This window comes from Corella eumyota, chromosome 4 (genome assembly GCF_963082875.1).
Source record: "Corella eumyota chromosome 4, kaCorEumy4.1, whole genome shotgun sequence".
Lineage (NCBI taxonomy): Eukaryota > Metazoa > Chordata > Ascidiacea > Phlebobranchia > Corellidae > Corella > Corella eumyota.
The window spans coordinates 3,571,723-3,592,606 of NC_137493.1; the positions used below are offsets into that span (position 1 = coordinate 3,571,723).

The window sequence follows — 20,884 nt, forward strand, 5'->3', positions numbered from 1 at the left end:
TAGATAAACATTTGTCGTGGCTATGGAAACTTATCTCTCGTTTGTAGGGATGGTTTTAATTGATTGTAAAGCAAAAACGCGTGATATTTAAACTTTTTTAACAGCAATAGGGCGCTTTTTTTATTACTTAAACGCGTCAACGTCTTTTTTTGCAAAGGCAAGGCTTGGTTTAAAGTGCTTAGTAATTGAAAAAACGACACTACCTAAGGCTCTTACCCACAGACTCATTATTGCCTGATTGTTTATTTGTTGCTTTTATATTTGTAGATGATTTAAAAAACACTAAAATATAATAGAAAATAAAAAAATTAACTTGTAATATGGGGGCAGTAGATGATATTGAAAATGAAATCCGGACGACCTTAAAAACTAAACGAGTTCGTGTATCGGAGTTTTTTAAGGATTTTGACCGACTTAGATCTGGATTCATCACTGCATCCCAATTTAAACGTTGTTTAGATCAATTTCTGGGCCTTAAACTTAGTTCGAAAGATGTCGACAGCCTGGTCGAGAAATATTGCTTACAAAAAGATGAAATGGTAAACTATAAAGCATTCTCTGAAGTTATAGATAAAAATTTTCATCCTAACAAGATCTCAGATGATCCTGAAACTCAAACAGTTCCTACACTTGAATATCTTGGCACTGAGAGATCTCATGTAACACTTGGTCCAGACGTTCTCAAACATGTTAATTTTATTCTCTCAAAGATTCAAAATTATTACTCATATCATGGGGTCAACATTAGAACATGTTATGAGGACTTTGATCGTCACCACAATGGATTGGTGACCGAATCTCAATTCGAAAGACGATTTCCTGGTCCACCGGATGTCTCTGACAGTGAGATAAAACTGTTGGCAAAGTTTTACAAGGATCCCACCAAACCTGGAATGACAAATTACCTAAATTTTCATCATGATGTTGAAGAGCTTAAACACAAGATGGGATTGGAAAAACTTGCTCTGAATGATTATTGGCCAGAACCTGTTGTCCCTCCTCAGTTTTATGATGCAGGAATCAATGAAAATCCTGACCTGAAAGAAATTTTTGACAAGATTCGAGTGGTAGTGTACAAGAATGGCATAAGAACAACCGAGTTTTTTAAAGATCATGATAAACTAAGAAGTGGAATTATCACCGAAAATCAATTTTCGTGTGGCTTATCTCTTGCATGTGGAAATGAAGCTCATCTGACAAAGCAAGAAATAGCCAAACTTTGCGAGTATTATCGCACATCAGATGGCCGGGTTCAATACAAAGCTTTTTGTGATATAATGGAAAATGCATTCAATGTGCCAGGTTTGGAGAAAAAGCCGATTGTTCACCCTGTTGCACCCCCATCTGGTGCTTTGACGAGATCATTGAAGCATCTTTCAGCCGATGGAGAAGAGCATTTAATGGAAGTTCTTTCAAACCTAAGTGAAGTTGTTCGCAAACGACGATTGATGCTTTATCCCTACTTTAAAGATTACGATCGCGGTGTTGCATACACAAGAAATGTTACAAAGTCACAGTTTGCTCGTATATTGCACTTTCTCAGTTTAAATGTGAGTGAACCTGATGTCAAATTGCTTTGTGAAAAGTTTGAGGAGCCAATCAGTGGAGATGTCAACTATCCTGCTTTCTGTCAGGCCATTGACCAAGAGTTCAACCACTACACAGTTGATGCAGCAAAACCAATTCCAAGTTTAGATTATGTTCCACCTCCAGCGAAACATCAAATCGACACTGCTCATGTTGATTTTAAAAGTATGATGGATCGAATTCGGCACCATGTTTTGGTGAACCGGATACGAGTTGGTGAGTTCTTTCAGGATTTTGATCCTCTTCGAAGTGGCTCAATTTCAAAAGATGTATTTGCACGGGGCCTAAATTTAATGGGCGTGACCTGGTTGGACAAGGCCCATGTTTACGCACTAGAAGAATACTACTTGGATGTGAGGAAACCTGATTGTGTTTTGTGGGTTAACTTTTTGAATGACATCGAATCTGTATTTACTCAGCCAGATTTAGAAAAACATCCAACACGTGAAGTTCCTCCTTTAGACACTTTCGTTCTTCCAAAGGAAGGATCTTTTGTGTCTTGGGCATCTGCTCCAGCCTCTGCTGTTCAAGCTTTGGAAGAAGCAATGTCACGAATGAGAAGCAGAGCTGTTCAAAGAAGATTGCTTGCAAAACCTGTGTTTCAAGATTTTGACAAGCACAACAGTGGGCATATTACTAATTCTCAGTTTCGACAATGTCTTGCTACTCTTGATTTGCATGCAGATGAAGAAGAAGTAAATGCAATTGAACTCAAGTTTTCTGACAGCGTTGGATTCGATTACATTCGCTTTCTTGACGAACTTGTGCCCAAGGTTACAGATGTGCCCAAATATAAGGAACATCTAAAAGAACTTCAAGCTGTCAATGCACACAAAAAGCCAAGTGAAATCGATGCAATGACTGATGTCAATGCTATTATGATAAAAATCAAAACCAAAGTTTCCAAGGAGAGAATGCGAATCTACGAATTTATGAAAGATTACGACAAGCTAAAGACAGGAAGAATTTTAATCCCCAATTTTGAAAGAGCTCTTGATCTTGCTGGGATTGAGTTAAAAGAATCTGAGGTTAAGATACTCGACAATGCCTTTCAATCACCAGGTCAACCCGGATTTGTTGATTATCTTTCATTCTCCGATGAGATTGAATCTATTTTCACACGAAAACACCTGGAGAAAAATCCACTTTTAACACCCGACCAATTTAAGCCCCCGGTTGAATGGCAGCAAAATACATTGTCAGAAGAGGCTGAAATAGTTTACAGTATGGCGATGAGCCGTGTTGCAGAGCATGTCCGAAAGACGCGCACACAGTTGTTTCCGTTGTTTGAGGATTATGACAGAGTTCATAATGGCACCGTGTCGAGGTCACAATTTCATCGTGTTCTAAGTGAATTGGAAATGGGATCACTTTTGAGTGAACAGGAGTTTAGAGTCATATTTTCTAAGTTTAACGTTCGCATTGGTGGAAAGAACGATGTCAACTACATTCCATTTTGTGATAGTGTTTACGATATTGCACGCTTTGATCAATTTAAACCATAATATGTTTCTGTTTAAAATTACAAGTGTTCCTTTTTGTTTAATTTTTTTATTTTATTTAATTGTTTTCGCACAAAAAATGTTTTTATAAATAAATATTTTCTCCTGTAAGGTTTAAAATTTTTTTTTATTACTGTGAATTTTTTAAGCTGTGTTTTTAGTTTGTTTGCTTATTTTCACTGTAATTTAAAAAAACTAGGTATTTTTTATCAATTTATACCTAAATTTGTTTTTTGTTTAAATATTATTTTTAATGCTTATTTTTATATTTAAATTAGTTTTAATTTTTTTATGTTGCTATTAGTCAAATTTGTAGGTATTATAATATAACTTTCACAATGCTTAGTAGACATGTACTTCGACATATAAACAATTCTGTAAAGAGTTGTACTGCATTACAAGCTAGGTTTGTAAGTCAACAATCTGTGCACGATGATATTATTAACAAACGAAAACAAGCAATGTTTGGTGGCGGACAAAAAAGAATTGATGCTCAACACAAAAAAGTAATCTTTTTATTTCAATTCTAATTTTTTGTGTAATTTAAAGCTTTAACTTGTTTTATTCTGGTAATGAAATAAAAGTTATTTTGATAAATTTTTAGGGAAAATTGACTGCACGGGAAAGAATTGAGTTGCTACTTGATCCAGGGACATTTATAGAATATGACATGTTTGTTGAACAAAGATGCACAGATTTTGGAATGGATGCTGAAGAAAATAAGGTTTAAATTATGTTTATGTAACAATACATCCTGTAATTACTATGCTGGGAATTTTTAAGAAAAAAAACACAATTTTTTGTGATACAATAATATTTGAAGATTGCTGTAAGGATGTACTGGCATTGTAAAATTTTCTTGTTACTCTTAACAAGAGTGTAATATTTATGTTACTTGTTCATAGTTTTCTGGGGACAGTGTAGTAACTGGTCATGGATTAATAAATGGACGACAGGCTTATGTATTTTCTCAAGATTTTACTGTTTTTGGAGGATCTCTATCAAGTGCTCATGCTCAAAAAGTTTGTAAGGTAAAATGAATCTATTTTCAGTATATATTATTGTACCAAAAATGTTTTTACTTCTATGTATATCATTTAATATTAAATCTTGTAAAATAGAAGGGGTATTCTTTAACAACCCTTGATAAAAACTAAAAATTTAAGATCACATTGTCCAAACTCTATAATTTTAAAATCTAATATTTAAAGGTAATGGACCAAGCAATGTTAGTTGGAGCTCCTGTTATTGGTTTGAATGATTCTGGTGGAGCCAGGATACAGGAGGGGGTTGAATCCTTAGCCGGATATGCTGATATTTTTCAGGTGAAATTTATATCAAAAGTCCTTAAGCCAGTTTACCCAAGGAAATTTAAAATAGGGATCATGTGACCTTTTTCCAAAAATTTTAGATCCAAAGTAGTAAAAAATGTAGCGTAACCATAAAAATAATAAGAACAATAATATTTTTTTTAATTATAAAAGAATAAAAATCTCTAATTATCAGAAACAGTTTTAAATCTGCATGTAAACTGAGCGCGTAAAGGGATTTGAAATTTACGCGCTGAATTGGCGATCCTGAAATAATTACGCTTATGTAAACGGGATTTAAAAAATTGATCTTAAGTTTCACACAAATAATAAAATGTTATAAAAAAAAGTATTTTATGTTTTGATTTACTAGAGAAATGTGATGGCCTCTGGTGTAGTTCCACAAATTTCACTTATAATGGGACCCTGTGCTGGTGGTGCAGTTTATTCACCCGCCCTCACTGATTTTACCTTTATGGTGAAGGATACTTCATATTTATTTATTACTGGACCAGATGTTGTAAAGGTAATAAGACTAATAATAATTACAATCATTAATTTTTTTTAAAGAATTTAAGTAGAATACTAACTTATAAACAATTTTTTCTTTTTTAAAAAAATTTAACAATTTTTGTTAATTTATAATCATTTTGTTTTCCTACACCATATGACATAGACTGTCACGAAAGAAGAGGTTACTCCGGAGGAGTTAGGAGGAGCTAAGCCTCATACAACCGTTTCCGGAGTGGCTCATAAAGCTTTTGAAGATGATGTTGAAGCTTTAATGGAACTCCGTCAATTCTACAACTTTCTACCTCTCTCTAATAAAGATAGTTTGCCTATTATGGAAACAAATGACTCAAGGTCAGTTACATTTTAAGTCTAATAAAATATTTTTTTAATTATTGGTTATATGTAAAGGTTTTTTGCATCTTCAATTTTTTATGTGTTATACCAAAGTTGTTATATTTTTTAACACATTTATGTGTTTGAATTTGTTAAAATTTTTATATTTCTGTTTTTAGTGATCGCTTATGTCCTGTGTTAGACAATATTATTCCTTCGGAAAGTACTAAAGCTTACGATATGCTTGATGTTATTAATTCAGTAAGTAGTTCAATAATTACACATGTGTATTTTATTCACAATTGTTTGGCCCATTACATTTTATTTATATAATTATCACTTTTTATATAATTTAAAGCTTGCAGATGATAATTACTTTTGGGAATTAATGCCGAATTATGCGAAAAATATTGTGGTTGGTTTTTCAAGAATGAATGGAAGAACTGTTGGGTTTGTTGGAAATCAACCTAAAGTTGCTTCAGGTAAATCAGAAAATTGTATTTATTCAAGATTTTAATATTGAAAGTTAAAAAAAATCGTCATGCCTCCACTTCAGAATTACATATACACCAAAAAAATTACAAATAACTTTTTTTTTTATTAAAATAAAATCAAATAATTTTTATTTATAGGATGTCTTGATATAAACGCATCAGTTAAAGGAGCAAGATTTGTGCGGTTTTGTGACAGTTTTAATATTCCTATCATAACCCTTGTTGACGTGCCTGGATTTTTACCTGGCACTGCACAAGAACATGGTGGAATTATTCGGCACGGGGCAAAATTATTGTACGCTTATGCAGAAGCCACTGTGCCAAAAATCACTGTCATAACAAGAAAGGTATATTTAAAAAGGGTGTAGATTTTTAATAAAACTGTTAAATTATTACAACTTTTTTGGGCTGTCAATCTGTTAAATAAATAGAAGAGATATGGTCAAATACTGTTAGTGTTTAAATTTTTTTTATTTTATTGTTGTATAAGCGCTTTTATTCTCAAAAAATTGACATAATAGTAGCATTTTTAAATTGATTTGAAAACGTTTAGTATTTTTTTTAATATTAGGCTTATGGAGGAGCCTATGACGTAATGTCATCAAAACACTTAAGAGGAGATTCAAATTATGCTTGGCCAACTGCTGAGGTTGCTGTCATGGGAGCCAAAGGTGCAGTTCAAATTATTTTCAGAGGGAAAGAAAATCAGGCAGAAAGAGAGGAAGAATACGTTAGAAAGTTTGCTAACCCTTATCCAGCAGCAATAAGAGGTAAATGACTGCTTTTTTCATAGTGAACTATATTTTTAAATAGTTTGTGTTAAACATATACCACAATATGAACAGGTTACATTTATTAAAATTTGCCCATTTTGCAGGGTATGTTGATGATATAATTGAACCCCGAATAACTAGGCAACGGATTTGTAGAGATTTGGGTTTGTTGGCTAGTAAACAACTGACAAATCCTTGGAAAAAACATGCAAATATGCCCCTATAAGTTGGTACCCAGCCATGGAAATGTCGTACTTGGTATATTATTGCTTAGCCTAAGATCAAAATACAGCATGCTAATACTTTATTACATATAGTAAAAGGCATTTAAATATTACCTAAAATTTGCTATACCTACCTTCCAAAATGTTTTTATTTAGTCTTGACTTTTTGCCATTTTTATCTTTGTACAATCATGTTTATTCTATTTTATTCTTTAAAATTAAACAAGGTTTTTTCAGGTTTCGGTAGTAAATTTTATTTTATAAAAATTGGATTAGATTGTGCAATTTTATATTTATTTTGGGTTATTTATTTTAATTGGCATTTAAATAAAGAAAGATTTTAGCGATGGTGATAAGTAAGTGTTTGGTTGATTATGCTATAGTTCATACGTATTTATCGTTAATGATAATACCCATAATAATTCAGATCATCGTTTATTTTATTCTGTAAATCACAAAACTAGGAGAATTTCTATTAAAAGGTATGTTGAGATTGTAATAAATATGGTAAAATATTGATATGTTTAAATTTAAGTTACGTAAAATTTTTTAAACTTTATGTCCAAAAATTCATGTTTTTTTGGACAACTGGTACCTTTTGTAAAAATAGAAAACACAATGTAATATTTTAAATTATTATAATTAAGTTTGTAACGTTATAATATTGGAACTTCTGTTTTAAATTCATTTATAGCTGATATGCAAATAAATGAACTATCAGTTTTTTTTTGGTTCTCTGTAGCCTAATTGCCTTTTTCAAATGACTATTTTTCAACACAATTTGCAATTTTTTCTTTCAAACTTAATCCTTTAATCCATTTGGTTGGAATTGTGCTCCCAGCAGCGCCGATAGCGGCACCCAAAAGCGCCCCTAAAGCTGCCCCTCTGTGACAGTTTTCACCTAAAAATAAAAAGTTTAATATTTTTTTTCTAATTTAAAGTACAAAATATTTTGCAAGGTCTTTTAGTTGTAATTACCGCCCGTGTTAACGTTGATCAAAATTCCTACTTCGAAATCGTTCCAGAAGCAGCGAGCAATGTTTAAGAGAACGGCAAATGATCCGTCAATGTAGCAAGCTATACCAAGTTGTGCTCCGAACTTTTGAAATACCGATAACTTATCGGAAGATCTAAAAAAGTCGAAATCTAACTCGTTATATCATTTTAAATTTTTAATGTTTATTTCTTGTCAATTAATATTACAATTTTATTAACTAAAATTTAGGAGGGTCCCTAATAAAAATATGTTATATTTATAGTTTGAATGTATTGACTAAATACTATTTGTTGACAAGAAAACATGCGCCTAGTAAACAATAAAATTAAGGATGGGCTAAAAATAAGATTTTCGTTTGACGGATTAATTATATAAGATTGAGTATAGTTAATTATATAAACCTTCTGTTATGTAAAATTTTTTTTTACAATAAATATCTTACACAATTTTTTTTTACAATAAATATCTTACATAATTTTAATAAACAAATCTCAATTTTGTTGTTATGGAAATGAAACACGTTGTATTATGTATTAAATTGAATATTCAATCATAGGCTATAGCTGAAAACAAAAGCCCTACCTTTCTACTTCCTTGTCGAATGATTTTATCATGTATTTTCCTGCTTCTCCTAAAAACTTGACCAGTGCTTTGTCGGCTTCAACTTGTAAATTCCCCCCTCGAACAACCGCATGAAGTATTTGAATATAAGTTCTCATTGGTCCTATTATTTCAGTAACAGGATGTGTTCGTCTATTAAACATGGTTAAACTATTTTGTTAAAAAACATGTGTTTGAATGTCAAAAGGTCTAAACATACTATTGTTGCCCCGACCCAGTCAATGGAGGATTTTAGGTAGTTCTATTATTAGAAGTTTACTGAGAACTTAACAATACGATAGCAAGTAAAACCACAAACTCGTGTAGCAAGTGGTTAACCTTTTAGCCAAGCCATGAATTATATAAAATATGGCTAGGATTTTTCTTGAAAAATGAAATATACTTAAGGTCAAATAACGTTTTTAAACGACTTGTTCTTAGTAGGTGAAATTTTACCGCATAAACTCTAATGTAACGCTAACAACTTCCTCCAACGGCCTGTGAATGTTGTAAAGAATAATAGGAATTGGTGCAACGAACGCTCCGATCACATTCAGTTGCTTGTCTGGGCTCTAAATTGTTTAAGTTAGGGCATTATATAATCTACACCACAAACTTTCGGTGTTATATAAGAGTGGTTTTAAAGCCGCATGCAATAAAAATAGAAACGTATTCTTTAACCTATTAATAAAGGTGTTGTTAGACCCGCGGGTTAGACGTCTAACCGCAGGATTACTAAATTGATTTTGTGATACACATTTATAAAAAGAAATCCTAACGTTTCGATAAAAAAAAAGGTATAGGAAAAATATTTACCAAATATTTTAAATGTAACTTACTTGTTTTAAAATTCTGTTGGATCGAGTAGTAAGAAATTCGTAAATTTGGTCCTTCTCCGTAGGCTTTCCTTCTTTAATCCAATCAGCAAACAACATTCTTAATGCCAAAATTTTATCAATTTTTTTATATTTTTTATGACATAATTTTTCTAAGTTTTTTGCAAATAAATTTGTTACCTGTGCCACGATTCGGCGTACGTATCGTTGTGCGTTCCCGGCGTGGTCATAAAATTTACGTAGTCGTAAAACACCTCTTTTAGCATATCTTCATCGTTGCAGCCTGCAGGAAGTTTTTGTAGAGTTTCCCAGACACGAAGGGCACAATGACAGTTAAGCGTGCTTCCCCCGGCTTCCATTCCTAGAATTCAGTCGCGCGATTACATCAAATGTACTTTGTTTACTTAGCCTACATACTATTTATAGCACAGACCTTGATGGTAATGATTTTTGCTTGCTTTTTCAGTCCACGCATCTAACTTGTCGTGTAAGATGACATTTCCAATAACATCTGTTTCGTCTTTATTGCTCTTAGCACCACTACCACCTTATTAAAAATTAATTAAATTGAGAGTAACTGTTGTAACTAACTCTTGTTTTTTTGGTAATTAAATACTTTTGTTTGATGTTCTTAAAATACTGGTCGGGTGTTTATCTTTCGGTGCTTCGTATTTTGTTATCCACCCGTTAAAGTCTCGCTTGATTGCAGGCACATCATAATACCAGTGCACTGGCATAGCAGCGCTGTCACCGATAAACATACCTAATTAATAAGCTACTGTTAACAAAATTGTACCAACGCAATCTACCTTCAACTGTAGTATACTTAACTTTAAAAATATTTTAATTTACTCTCACCTTGAAACGCCTGTGTTACAGCTTCTTTTATAACTTGATCTGTTGAAGTAGCCATTATTTAGTTACAAATTATTTAAAATTTTGCTTTTCGGACAAATTTTTGCAGATGAACAATCTCCTAAAATAAAATTTACAAAATATTTTGTTAAACACTAACAGTATTACACTATTGTTTGCTGTATTTAAGCTTATTTATGTTTGTTTACTCAATTAAAGACACTGTTACCTTTACTACGCTAGATACGGTAATCTGTTTCATAATAAAACCTGGTGAGAACTCTTTTTTTATAAGCAGAAAAAAGGCACGAAAAGGAGAGATTACGTAATATATACAAATATTTCTAGTGAAGTAGGTTAACCCAATATAATTTAATAAAATCCATGACTTTGGTCTTAAAATAAAAACAAAAATTAAATTAATATTACATTTCACATATTTAACAAATTTTAGTTTTTAAACAAGATAATAAAAGCAGGAATGTATTAAATAAAACCGCATCTTAATAATTAATACTTTCTTGTAACATTATGTTAAATTAGAATATAATTCTTTCAAAATTTTGCTTATAAACAAAACAACGAACCTATTTTATAACGTTTAATTTCGTAACCTTTTGTTTAAACAAGATTTTCCCAGAAAATGTTTTTTACGTAACTGTATTTTAATCCGTTTTAACTTACATACTTAAAAATGCTAAACTGTCATCTTAAATTTTTTTGAATTGCTTTTTTATTTAAATTTGTTAAATCAAAATATTTAAACAACATTTTACGTTTTAGGTTCACAAAGTTCCGAATTACATGAATTAAATATGCGTATGTTATTGTTATTTCTTTTTCTAGTTCCGTTAGAGCCCTGGCCTATTAGTAAATTTATTTATTTCATAATCTTATATCATTTTGTTAGATTTTGTTTTAAATTAAATATCTATTTTCTACAACAAATTATTCACTAAATTACTTTGTTGTAGTCGAGTACAAAAGTGTTTTTGCTTTTATTACATTAATTTAAATTGTTATCTTAATGTTACCATAGTGATAATAATTATAGTGTTTAAAAACCATCTTCTGTATTTTTATCTAAAAGGCGCTGTGACTGTCTTTAACTATTGGTAATTATTTACATAGACAAATTTAAGTGTAGCTATATTACTTTTAAAATTTTAAAATTTTAAATGATTCTAATGTAAAAAAATGTTTAAAAACGCTTTTATAAATTTGAAAAACATATTTAGCAGACATACAAAACAATAAAGCGCTATCACGGTTTTAATTATGACGTTATTTTCGAGTATGTTACCCAATAAGCTAATTGTTTCGTAACAATGCGTTTAAAAAGCAAAAAACACACAAAGAAACGGCGTGGCTAACTCTTCAATTTACTTAAAAAAGTGACAAGTCAGTTTTTAGTTTGGCCAGTTCAAAGAATTTAGACTAAAGATAGATAGCTTGTTACCATCGTAAGTTTAAGTTGCTTTTGTGAGGACTTAGCTAGTACAGAAAATGTTTCGTATGCACGAATTAACGGCAGCTGTCTCGTTGTTTCCCAACAAGCTATTTCACATGGTGAACGACCAGCAGTGTACATCTTTGATTTGGGGTGGGGATGGTGATCATCTAGTGATCAACACGCGCAGATTTGAAGATGAAATGTTGCAGGAGACTGCTTCCCGATGGAAATATCAACTTAAAACCACCTCGACGACTAGTTTTATTCGACAACTGCACGCTTATGGATTTCGAAAAGTTATAGAAAGCTTTGACTTAATAAGCATCCGAGAACCAAATCATATACGTCATTATTACCATCCGTAAGTTAGTTATAGAATCAGTTTTATTCATAAAGTACCAAACCAGTTAGTATATGTAGAATAAACTAAGTGTAATAAAGATATTTAAATTAGTTCTAGAACAGCTTTAGAGTTATTTTTGGTCAGTTAGCTAGTTCAGATTTAGCTTAGCATAATTGTCGACTAAACAGTAGGGTAGTGATTATTTAAAAAACAATTTATTCTCTAAAAATAGGTATTTTCACCGGGACAGACCTGATTTATTGATATTTATGAAGCGAAGCATTCGCTCAGGTTTATCACGAAGGCAAAGCACAGAAGAATCATTACCAACGCTTGCACCACAAACAAGCATGGATCCTTTACAAACTCCAATCGGAGAGCCTTTACTGCGAAATTTGGTACCGCAAAATACTTTAAACCAAACATCGCTTGCGTTTCAGCAACCAGATCAAATTACACAAAGCCCTTTACCGACACTTAGTGTACCCTTCATCTCGCAATTTTCTAGTAAGCGCAAACGCAAAACTCAGCCAAGACGACACCCTTCATTTGAAGATGGAAGTAAGTTTCTTTTAATAACAAATTGGTCAAAAAAATTTAAGCTCTATTTACCGGTAAATTAGTAAACGTTAAGTATAATTTTAAACATTTTTATTATTTAGGAAAGATAGTGGCTGTCGAAAAACAAGAAAACATTGCTGCGATTTGCAACCAACTTCATAAAGAGATTAAAACAGAGAAATTCGAGGAAAATGAAGAATCTGCATTTTTGGTTGCCCAAAAAGAACCCAGAAAAGAAATGGATGAAGTATCAGACGTAGTTGTGCCTAAGAACGAAATTTCAGATCAAATTTCGAACTCAGATAACGAAGAACAAAGTATGACTCCATCAGATTCTGATAACGAGCAGGGGACAGAAGGCAGTGACGATCCGGATTGGGGGGACGAATCGTCTTTGCCAACAATGATTGTACTTCCGCAACGTGTTGCCAAAGAAAATACAAAGGGTTCTTGTGATGAAAATTCAAGTCCTAACAAAGCAAAAGAAATAGAAACAAAACAGGAGCCACCTCAAAAAATAAATCCAACACGGACAGATGATAAGTTACAAGATGTAGTTCCCAAGGTTAAAGAAGTAGCTAAACAAGGTAATTTCAACACAATATTAGTATAAATTTTAAAACTATTTCATATATTACCACGTTCTTACTGTTTAGAGCAAAAAAGTATTTGTGAAAGACACATGGTTACAAGATCATCCCAACGTAAGGCGTCGCCAGCAAAGCAGGACAAACCTGATTCACCAATAAAAGTGGTCATAAAGGAATCTAAGCCTGTTAAAGAAAGCGTTAAAAAGCCAACACAACCTTTAGCACCTACAGTTTGTTCTGATATTGTTTCAACACAAAAGATAGGTCAGCATGCACAGTCAAGTAATATGGGGATGAGGCAACCTAATTTTATTCCAAGGCTACAAATGCCAGTAACTCAAGCTCAGAAAATCAAAGTGCCACAACCTATGCAACCCGCAAGTTTGGTGCAGGCAGAAAAAGTTAGTGGGCCTCAATCACAAATACTAAATCAAAATCAAGGTAAACTTAGAAGTATAATTAATAGACTCTTAATTTTTGCGCACAGGGCACTAATAGTTTATATATACGATACTAGCTTTATTGGTTAAACATTTGTTTTTTATTTTACATTGCCAAACCTTATTTAGTCTATAGAAACGGTTTACTTATTTTGTAGATTGTATACTATGTTTGTTCTCGCTATAAACGTCTGATGGTAATATTTAATTCTTTTTTCAAAATAGGATCGTTTACCCGGTTCCCCCAACCATTGAACGCTCGGATCCAAATACCACCATTTTCTATACTTCAGCCAGCGTATATTGCCTGGCCAACAAGGAATATGTATTGTACAAAAACAGAACAGTTATTACAGCCTCCGCCAACTATAATACCTCTTCCATTTAAGCCATTTCAAGTCCAACAAGCAGTTCTGGGCGGACATGTCAATATGCCTGGATCGGGTAGGTAGATTTTGTGCACACATCAGATTTAAAAAAAAAAATTTTTATCAACCAATTTTAAACCTTTTAAGAGGGGTTAATGGCAACTGTCTCATTGTCGGTAAAACTGAGTTTTTGTAGTACAGTAATCCTAAAATAACATACTGTAAGTGTTAATAAAATTAGGATAAATTATAAAATGGTATTGTTTTGAACACCTTAATTCTTTTTTAAGCTTTTCCAGTAGTTCAGCCTCAGTTACTTGGCGTAAAACAAGAAACCATGGTTGGGAATATAAACGAGCAAATAAAATCCATGGGACAACCCAGATTTGTGTTTACAACCACCACATAACATCGACGTTTTATAAACTTTGAATTTTGGCATCGTATCCAAAATAAACTACAGTGCCAGGGTTTGTTAAATGTTCTTATTGTATATGTGTTAACTGAGTGTTATTTCGTTTTTCGATGTGAAATAAAGGAACAATTTGTTTGATTTTTGCTTTTAACCTAACATAGCTTAATTAAAATTGTAATACCGTGTGGCCTAAAGCGATTTTTGTTTAACTATGGTAGCTCAAATACTTTTTTCCCTGTTGTCTAAAGAGGTTGGTGAACTATTTAGTAAAAAGAAAGGAACAAAGTAAATTTTTGTTATGATAGTATGTTTACACTAATCTTTTAGATTACAGTTTAAAGTAAAGTATGTATTAATTGTTAGAATTATAAAGTAAAGGTAACCTAGCATTAGATAACAATGGTAATAATCAAGTTACGCTAATTGTATTAGTATATCTAGGGACAGGATCAAAATCTACAAAAATAGATTTTAAAAAACCACAAAAGTAAAGCCTTCGTTTAACTGCCGTCTTTTGTCAAATGAATAACAGTGTATAAATAGTTTATATAATACGTAGAGGGGCTATAGAATAGTCAATAATATTTTTTGTAGTTTAATTTGATAACTATCATTGTCAATTTTATAGATGGTTTATAGAAACACATATTCCAAATAATTTTTCAAGTAGCGTTACCAGTATTCGATGACCACTTATGTTCTATTCTTTTTTTAATTAACCACAATCTTATTAACCTTTGTTTCACTTTAACATATATCAAATAACAAACAACAATCACAATTTGTTTACCCTGGGTATGGATCCCACTTAATCAAATTCTTTATGTGTAGAAATACACTAATTTTAAGATGTATGTTGTACTAAAAATATTTAGCACCAGAAAATAGCATGCTATAGTTGAGTTTTATTTGATTATATAAGGAACAGTTTAAAATTGTAAATGGGAATTTTATATGTTAATTGTTACTAGAGGAACATGGATATTAATTCTTTATCAACTTAGTAAGACTCAGCGTTGATTTGAAACCAATTTTTAATATAACGACGTAAAAATTAAAAATTTTGCATTAGATTTTAGGGTGGTAGGTGTAATTTTATTTAATTATTTTTTTTGAAATTCAGCAATATTACAACGTTTATATGAAACAGTACTTAGTTAGCAAAAAGTGAAAAAAACTTGTATAACCACAAAAAGACGTCGTTATAAGGCAGAGCCCGGTGTATTTTGTAATAGAAATAATATCAAATGCAAAAGCGTTTTTTTTAACTGGAGGGCATTTTCCAGAAAAGGGTTTAATGTAAGGATTAATACAAATGTCTAATTGACGGCAAAACAGCGTTTTGGAAACGTCGTTTTGTATAAAACGGCTAATGCCTGTTAGTTAAAGTAAATTTCGGTAATATGGGATCGTAACCTTTATAACACATAACATCACGATTTTCGGAATTGTGCGACTCTTTAGTGACTTTAATGGTTAAAAATTTCAAAATAAAAAACGTGGTTTCTGTATTTTGCCAACTTTCTTTAAAAAACATTACAAGTAGAACTAAAATAGAAACAAAATTGATTTAGTTTTAGCTATCTAACGCGACTTTGAAAGCTAATTTAGGTCCCCTTTTTCGTCAGCATAGCTTTAGTAAATTTGCCAGGCCTAAAAAGTAAAAATAGGGTTAATTTTCAAAATGTTTTGCCTTTTGGATTATGCCTATATAGTATTAAATTACTAAGATATTAGTTAGACAATACAAAATCTTTAACTATTATTGCTTTTAGTAGAAAGTTTAAGTGATTTTTAAAATTTAAAATGTCTGAGCTTGAAAATGAAACCATTGCAAAACAAAGGCAAGAGATTTATTTGTTGATTGGTGAATTAAAGGACAGAGATAAAGAATTAAATGAAATGGTTTCAGCTCATCAGCAACAACTTGTAGCGTGGAAGAAGGATAGAAGAAAGATGCTGGAACTGGAACAGAAGCAGGATAAGTTTAATTGTAATTTACTATATTTTGTAATTTTTTTAATGTAACATATTTTTGATATATTTAAAGTGTAATAGCAGTCCCTTACTTTTGTATATTTTAAATTGTTTAGTTAAGCCCGATTTCAGTATAGTGCTATATATGGGCTGAAATTCTGCCAAGCCAAAATCAGTTAGCAGGTTAATTCTTTTTGTATACATCTTTATCCTCGATGTGGGAAGGTTGAATGCGTGACCTAAACATAGAATTCGACCCAGTCTTGAATTGCCTGTGGGTAGCAATTTGGAATAGATTATAATTGCCTGCTAATTATGCTGCTGATTAAGAGCTGGCTCAGCAGAAGTTCATATCGTTTATAGCGCTTTACTCAAGGGAGCAACAGCATGAGAGCAGTGGGGATTGAACCCACGACCTTGTGTGTGGTGTAACAAGTGTTCTTACCACTACACCACGTTGCCGGCAATTCTTCAGCAATATGCTTATTAATATCTAAAGCTGTCATAGACAACTCGAGTGGGTCGGAGTAACTGATGTTACTCTATGTTTAAGTTGTGAAATCGATCTTCTCACATCAAGGATAAAGATATACAACAAATCCTTTAAATACTTATCCTATTGCATATATTATATTTAAAAACAGATTTTTATTTGAAAAATACAATTTTTTATTTAACTTTTGTAGTTGAAATTAGAAGAAGGAATGAGCAACTTCGTCTACTAATTCAACGACTAAAGATTTCTGATTTAAAACACAAAAACAAAGATTCAGTTTTGGGAGTAACAGAAAGTAAACTTAAACAAGCAGAAAAACATATTAATGAAACCTCAATAATGAAAAGTGATTTGCAGGTTAATAAATATCTTTTTTAAAAACAAATATAAGTTACACTTTGTTAATGTACGGTATATATTTAACTTGAAGTTAAAAAAACTGGGCTTATCTGAATTTTGTATCCCATTTTTCTTTATTCTATGTATTTATTTAAAATCGTGATGTGGGAAGGTCAACTTCAGGACCTAAAAATAGAGTAAAATTAGTTAGCTCACCCAGTCTCATGTTCCTATTAAAAGTATCAGCAGCGTGATGTAGTGGTAAGAACACTTGTTACACCACACATGAGGTCGTGGGTTCAATCCCCACTGATCTCATGCTGTAGCACCCTTGAGTAAGGCGCTATAAATAGTATGAACTCCTGCTGAGCCATCACTTAATCAGCAGTATAATTATTGGGCAATTATAATCTATAATATCCCAAATTGCCACAGGCAACTCCATACTGGGTTGGAGTAACTGATATTACTCTATGTTTAAGTCGCGCATTCGACTTTCCCACATCGAGGATAAAGATATATACAAGAAAAAAAAGTTTTGGATATTAGAAATTATAATTGCCAAGCTTCTGATTAAATGCTGGCTTAGCAAGAGTTTATACCATTTATAGTGCTTTGCTTATTAAAGTAGTTTGGAAATAAGGTTATATATATATATTGTTTTAGCTTTATTTTTTTTTAGGACATGAATGAAACATTGAACACCTCCATCACAGAATTAACAAACAAGATTACTTGCCTGGAAACCAAAGAACAAGAAATGGTTACTCAGTTGCAGTTAAAAGTAAGTGCCTTAGGCTGCAATATACTTATATATTCTGGAATGTTTAGTTTTGTTTTTAAACTCTTTTAAACACATCAATTTTCAACTTTTTGGTATAAACTAGGTTGAGGTAATAAAAGTTATATATATATGTTAAAAAGTTAACATATTTACAGTAAGATATTGAAGTTACCAACATAAAAAAAAAATTAGTATTATTAAATAATAACAAATAAATGGTAATGCTTGTATATATTTTTGATACCGCCATGAAGACATATTTTAATTTTATTGTAACCAATTTGTTGTGTTTTACTTTAGAAAGGAGATTTAGTTGATGCTGAGGCAGAAATATCTGAGTTAAAATCTAAAATACGCAGAATGGAAGTCCAGCTTAATCAAGTTCAAAAAGAGAATTCCATTACACTTGTTAATTTTCAACAACAAAAATCCAATTACAATCAATGTAAAGCTGATTTGGAAAGAAACATTGGTAATATTGTATTAAAAATGTTGTCCTTAAATAATAGATTTAAACTAGTAAATAATTTTGTCCATGAAAATTCATTTGCGCACCAAAAACGACAGTTTTTTTTATTTTGTAGGCCTTAACTCCATTATGCATTAAGGATTGCTTGTGTTTTTGTATATTAATTTATAATTAAAACACACACAGTTATTGTATATGTATATATATGAGATTTTTTTTTTATAATTTAAAGATATTGTAATTTTTTTTTGAACAGCTGAAATGGCAACTAAAACTGCTGATATAATTCAGTTACGCCAAGAAGTTGCAAAATGTATAGATGAATCACAAAACTTGAAAAGAAATCTGTACATGGCTGGTAAAGAATTGTGTTAAAATTTGATTTATCACATTATACAAAAATTTTTAAAATTATTATTCTTTGATTTTAATTTTTTTAGAGGAGGATTTGAGAAGGAAAGAAGAGTTATTGGAGCTTCAAAAATCTAAGCAGGATCGAACAGACATGGAACTAAGTTCACTAAGACAGGTGAATGTTCGTTTACAACAAATTGTCCTAAAAAAAAACTAAAATAGAATCTTTGCAATTCAGTTTTTTTATGTTTATAGTGTCTTATGTAGTTACTAAATTGTTTAGGTAAAATGTTTTTTTACATAACGAAAGGTGTATAAAAGTTCAAAAGATACAAGCTAGATATATACAGGCAGCATGGTGTAGTGATAAGAACAGTTGCTACACCACCACGAGGTTGTGGGTTCAATCCCCACTGCTCCCATGCTGTAGCGCCGTTAAGTAATGTGCTATAAACGGTTTAAACTCCTGCTGAGCCAGCACTAAATTAGCAGCATAATCACCGGACAGTTATATTCTTTATAATATCCTAAACTGCTAAAGGCAACTCGAGACTGGGTCAGGGTAACTGATGTTACTCCATGTTTAGGTCGCGCATTTGAACTTCCAACATTGAAGAAGAAGATATATACAAAAAAAAGATGTATGCTACTATTTACTAAAGCTACAAACAAAATGGGTGCATACTATTTAACAAAAGCGCTGATAGGTTATTTATTGCTAGTGATACAGTAAATAAATTATTTTTTTAAAATTTTTAAATCCAGTTATATGAAAGACAACAGCAAGAACTTTCAGTGCTGCAGCATGACCTTGAAGCTTCACAAAACATGTTATCCAAACAAGAACAACGATTAAACAACATCAAGTAACTAATATTTTAGTTTAACCCTAAGTGGACAAGGCACAAGGCATAAGAATTTTAAAAGTTATAAGGATATTACAATATTGGTATGTGTGTTGCATACTCTTAAACTGGCAGCGATGTGTAGTGGTAAGAACACTTGCTATACCACATGAGGTGGTGGGTTCAATCTCCACTGCCCTTATGCTGTAGTGCCCCTGAGTAAGGCCCAATAAACAGCATGAACTCCTGGTAAACCCGCACTTATTAGGCAAATATATTCTATATAATATTCCAAACTGCCACAGGCAACTCAAGACTGGGTTGGGAGTAACTGATGTAAGTCTATGTTTAGGTCGCACATTCGAGCTTCCCAAATAGAGAATAAAAATGTATACAAAAAACTAATTGAGAGTCTAGTATATAGTATATGCACTAGGTATAGGTGCATTTAAACAATGCATAATTTGCAATTTAGTGTTATTAAACTAAAAAATATTCTGTGAATTCTGAATAGTGACCCGCTGTATGAGTTTGATGGTCTTGATAGTAGTAGTCAAACTACAATCGAGTTATTAGAGGAAGCAAGAAGATCTGCAGAGGAGGACCCACTTTTATTTATGAGCGATTTGAACAACTCTGATCCTATTCCTTCCCGATACGAACCAAAACAAAAGGTAGAGAATAATTTTATTGTAAAAACAGATAAAATTGGGTTTTTATATTTATAAATTTTCTATCATGTTTGATAGTTTTCTAGGACTTCTCATAAGTTACAGAGATTGATGTCAGAATCTCGAGAGATGGTCTTAAATTTGGAGAAATCTGCTTAATATCTTCAATTTAATATTTAGGTTTTTAGCCTATTTTTGTAGAAAAATATATTTTTATATTTGCTGAGTTTTTACACACAAGCATTTTTTTTAGATGGATTTTATTACATTTTTATTATTCTTTAATTTTTCAATATTTTTGAATCTTGAATTAAATTTTTTAAGACTTAAATTTTAACATGTTTTTATCAAAAAAGCCGAATAAATATCCCAAGGTCACAAAATCTTACTATATTATTTAAAAACAAAAAAGTTACTTTGCCAGGAAAAAATCGTTTTCAAATTTATTTCTCTCGCTAGTCCGATAATGGTTTGACATTTTCTTAAGTCTACGTTAGTCTTTTTGGTCCAAAAAATTATGGCATTTTTTTATCACTAATTACACAATTAAAAATTATAGAGAAACAAATACAGAGTAAAATATCTAGTGTTCTATCGTGTATTTAACAATCACTATTTTTGTGTTCTATCGTGTATTTAACAATCACTAAAGGGTTTAATTCGTACTTTTTCTTCCGAGTCGTTTTCGAAAAATGGAATTTCATAAACGCTTCCAAATACAAACACGACATAATACTTGAAAAAGGATTTCCGTT

The 20,884-nt window shown here is 31.6% G+C and overlaps 4 protein-coding genes across 4 annotated transcripts; 3 read left to right on the plus strand and 1 right to left on the minus strand.

Annotated features, from left to right (window-relative positions):
* The first annotated feature begins 271 nt into the window (after positions 1–271).
* Positions 272–3,367, plus strand: LOC145750096 (uncharacterized). Its single transcript, XM_082566039.1, has one exon. It carries the CDS (start codon positions 321–323, stop codon positions 3,090–3,092), a length of 2,772 nt encoding a protein of 923 aa, XP_082422165.1. The 5' UTR covers positions 272–320; the 3' UTR covers positions 3,093–3,367.
* Positions 3,306–7,320, plus strand: LOC145750097 (propionyl-CoA carboxylase beta chain, mitochondrial-like). Its single transcript, XM_082566040.1, has 11 exons — positions 3,306–3,595; positions 3,694–3,813; positions 3,995–4,120; positions 4,301–4,414; positions 4,773–4,925; positions 5,076–5,263; positions 5,425–5,506; positions 5,604–5,727; positions 5,878–6,086; positions 6,311–6,509; positions 6,617–7,320. The coding sequence occupies exons 1-11, from the start codon at positions 3,428–3,430 to the stop codon at positions 6,736–6,738; spliced, it is 1,605 nt and encodes a 534-aa protein (XP_082422166.1). The 5' UTR covers positions 3,306–3,427; the 3' UTR covers positions 6,739–7,320.
* LOC145750098 (uncharacterized) lies at positions 7,010–10,182 on the minus strand. Its single transcript, XM_082566041.1, has 9 exons — positions 10,028–10,182; positions 9,786–9,932; positions 9,603–9,716; positions 9,350–9,530; positions 9,173–9,269; positions 8,790–8,905; positions 8,316–8,486; positions 7,715–7,866; positions 7,010–7,637 (listed from the first exon to the last, which is right to left on the minus strand). The coding sequence occupies exons 1-9, from the start codon at positions 10,080–10,082 to the stop codon at positions 7,501–7,503; spliced, it is 1,170 nt and encodes a 389-aa protein (XP_082422167.1). The 5' UTR covers positions 10,083–10,182; the 3' UTR covers positions 7,010–7,500.
* Positions 10,183–15,977: 5,795 nt separating this feature from the next.
* On the plus strand, positions 15,978–20,802 carry LOC145750615 (coiled-coil domain-containing protein 62-like). Its single transcript, XM_082566686.1, has 9 exons — positions 15,978–16,187; positions 16,858–17,024; positions 17,689–17,790; positions 18,091–18,262; positions 18,516–18,617; positions 18,700–18,788; positions 19,379–19,479; positions 19,973–20,132; positions 20,208–20,802. Exons 1-9 carry the CDS (start codon positions 16,001–16,003, stop codon positions 20,286–20,288), a joined length of 1,161 nt encoding a protein of 386 aa, XP_082422812.1. The 5' UTR covers positions 15,978–16,000; the 3' UTR covers positions 20,289–20,802.
* The last annotated feature ends 82 nt before the right edge of the window (positions 20,803–20,884 follow it).

Excerpts from the sequence above, each read along its gene's own strand:
- LOC145750096 (XM_082566039.1), top strand. The coding sequence starts at position 321 with ATGGGGGCAGTAGATGATATTGAAAATGAAATCCGGACGACCTTAAAA.
- LOC145750097 (XM_082566040.1), top strand. The coding sequence starts at position 3,428 with ATGCTTAGTAGACATGTACTTCGACATATAAACAATTCTGTAAAGAGT. Across the intron at positions 3,596-3,693 it reads TTGATGCTCAACACAAAAAA|GGAAAATTGACTGCACGGGA; the intron begins GTAATCTTTTTA and ends ATAAATTTTTAG. Across the intron at positions 6,087-6,310 it reads TCACTGTCATAACAAGAAAG|GCTTATGGAGGAGCCTATGA; the intron begins GTATATTTAAAA and ends TTTTAATATTAG.
- LOC145750098 (XM_082566041.1), bottom strand. The coding sequence starts at position 10,082 with ATGGCTACTTCAACAGATCAAGTTATAAAAGAAGCTGTAACACAGGCG. Across the intron at positions 9,717-9,785 it reads TTTAAGAACATCAAACAAAA|GTGGTAGTGGTGCTAAGAGC; the intron begins GTATTTAATTAC and ends ATTTTTAATAAG. Across the intron at positions 7,867-8,315 it reads TTCGACAAGGAAGTAGAAAG|ATCTTCCGATAAGTTATCGG; the intron begins GTAGGGCTTTTG and ends CGACTTTTTTAG.
- LOC145750615 (XM_082566686.1), top strand. The coding sequence starts at position 16,001 with ATGTCTGAGCTTGAAAATGAAACCATTGCAAAACAAAGGCAAGAGATT. Across the intron at positions 17,025-17,688 it reads TAATGAAAAGTGATTTGCAG|GACATGAATGAAACATTGAA; the intron begins GTTAATAAATAT and ends ATTTTTTTTTAG. Across the intron at positions 18,263-18,515 it reads TGATTTGGAAAGAAACATTG|CTGAAATGGCAACTAAAACT; the intron begins GTAATATTGTAT and ends TTTTTTGAACAG.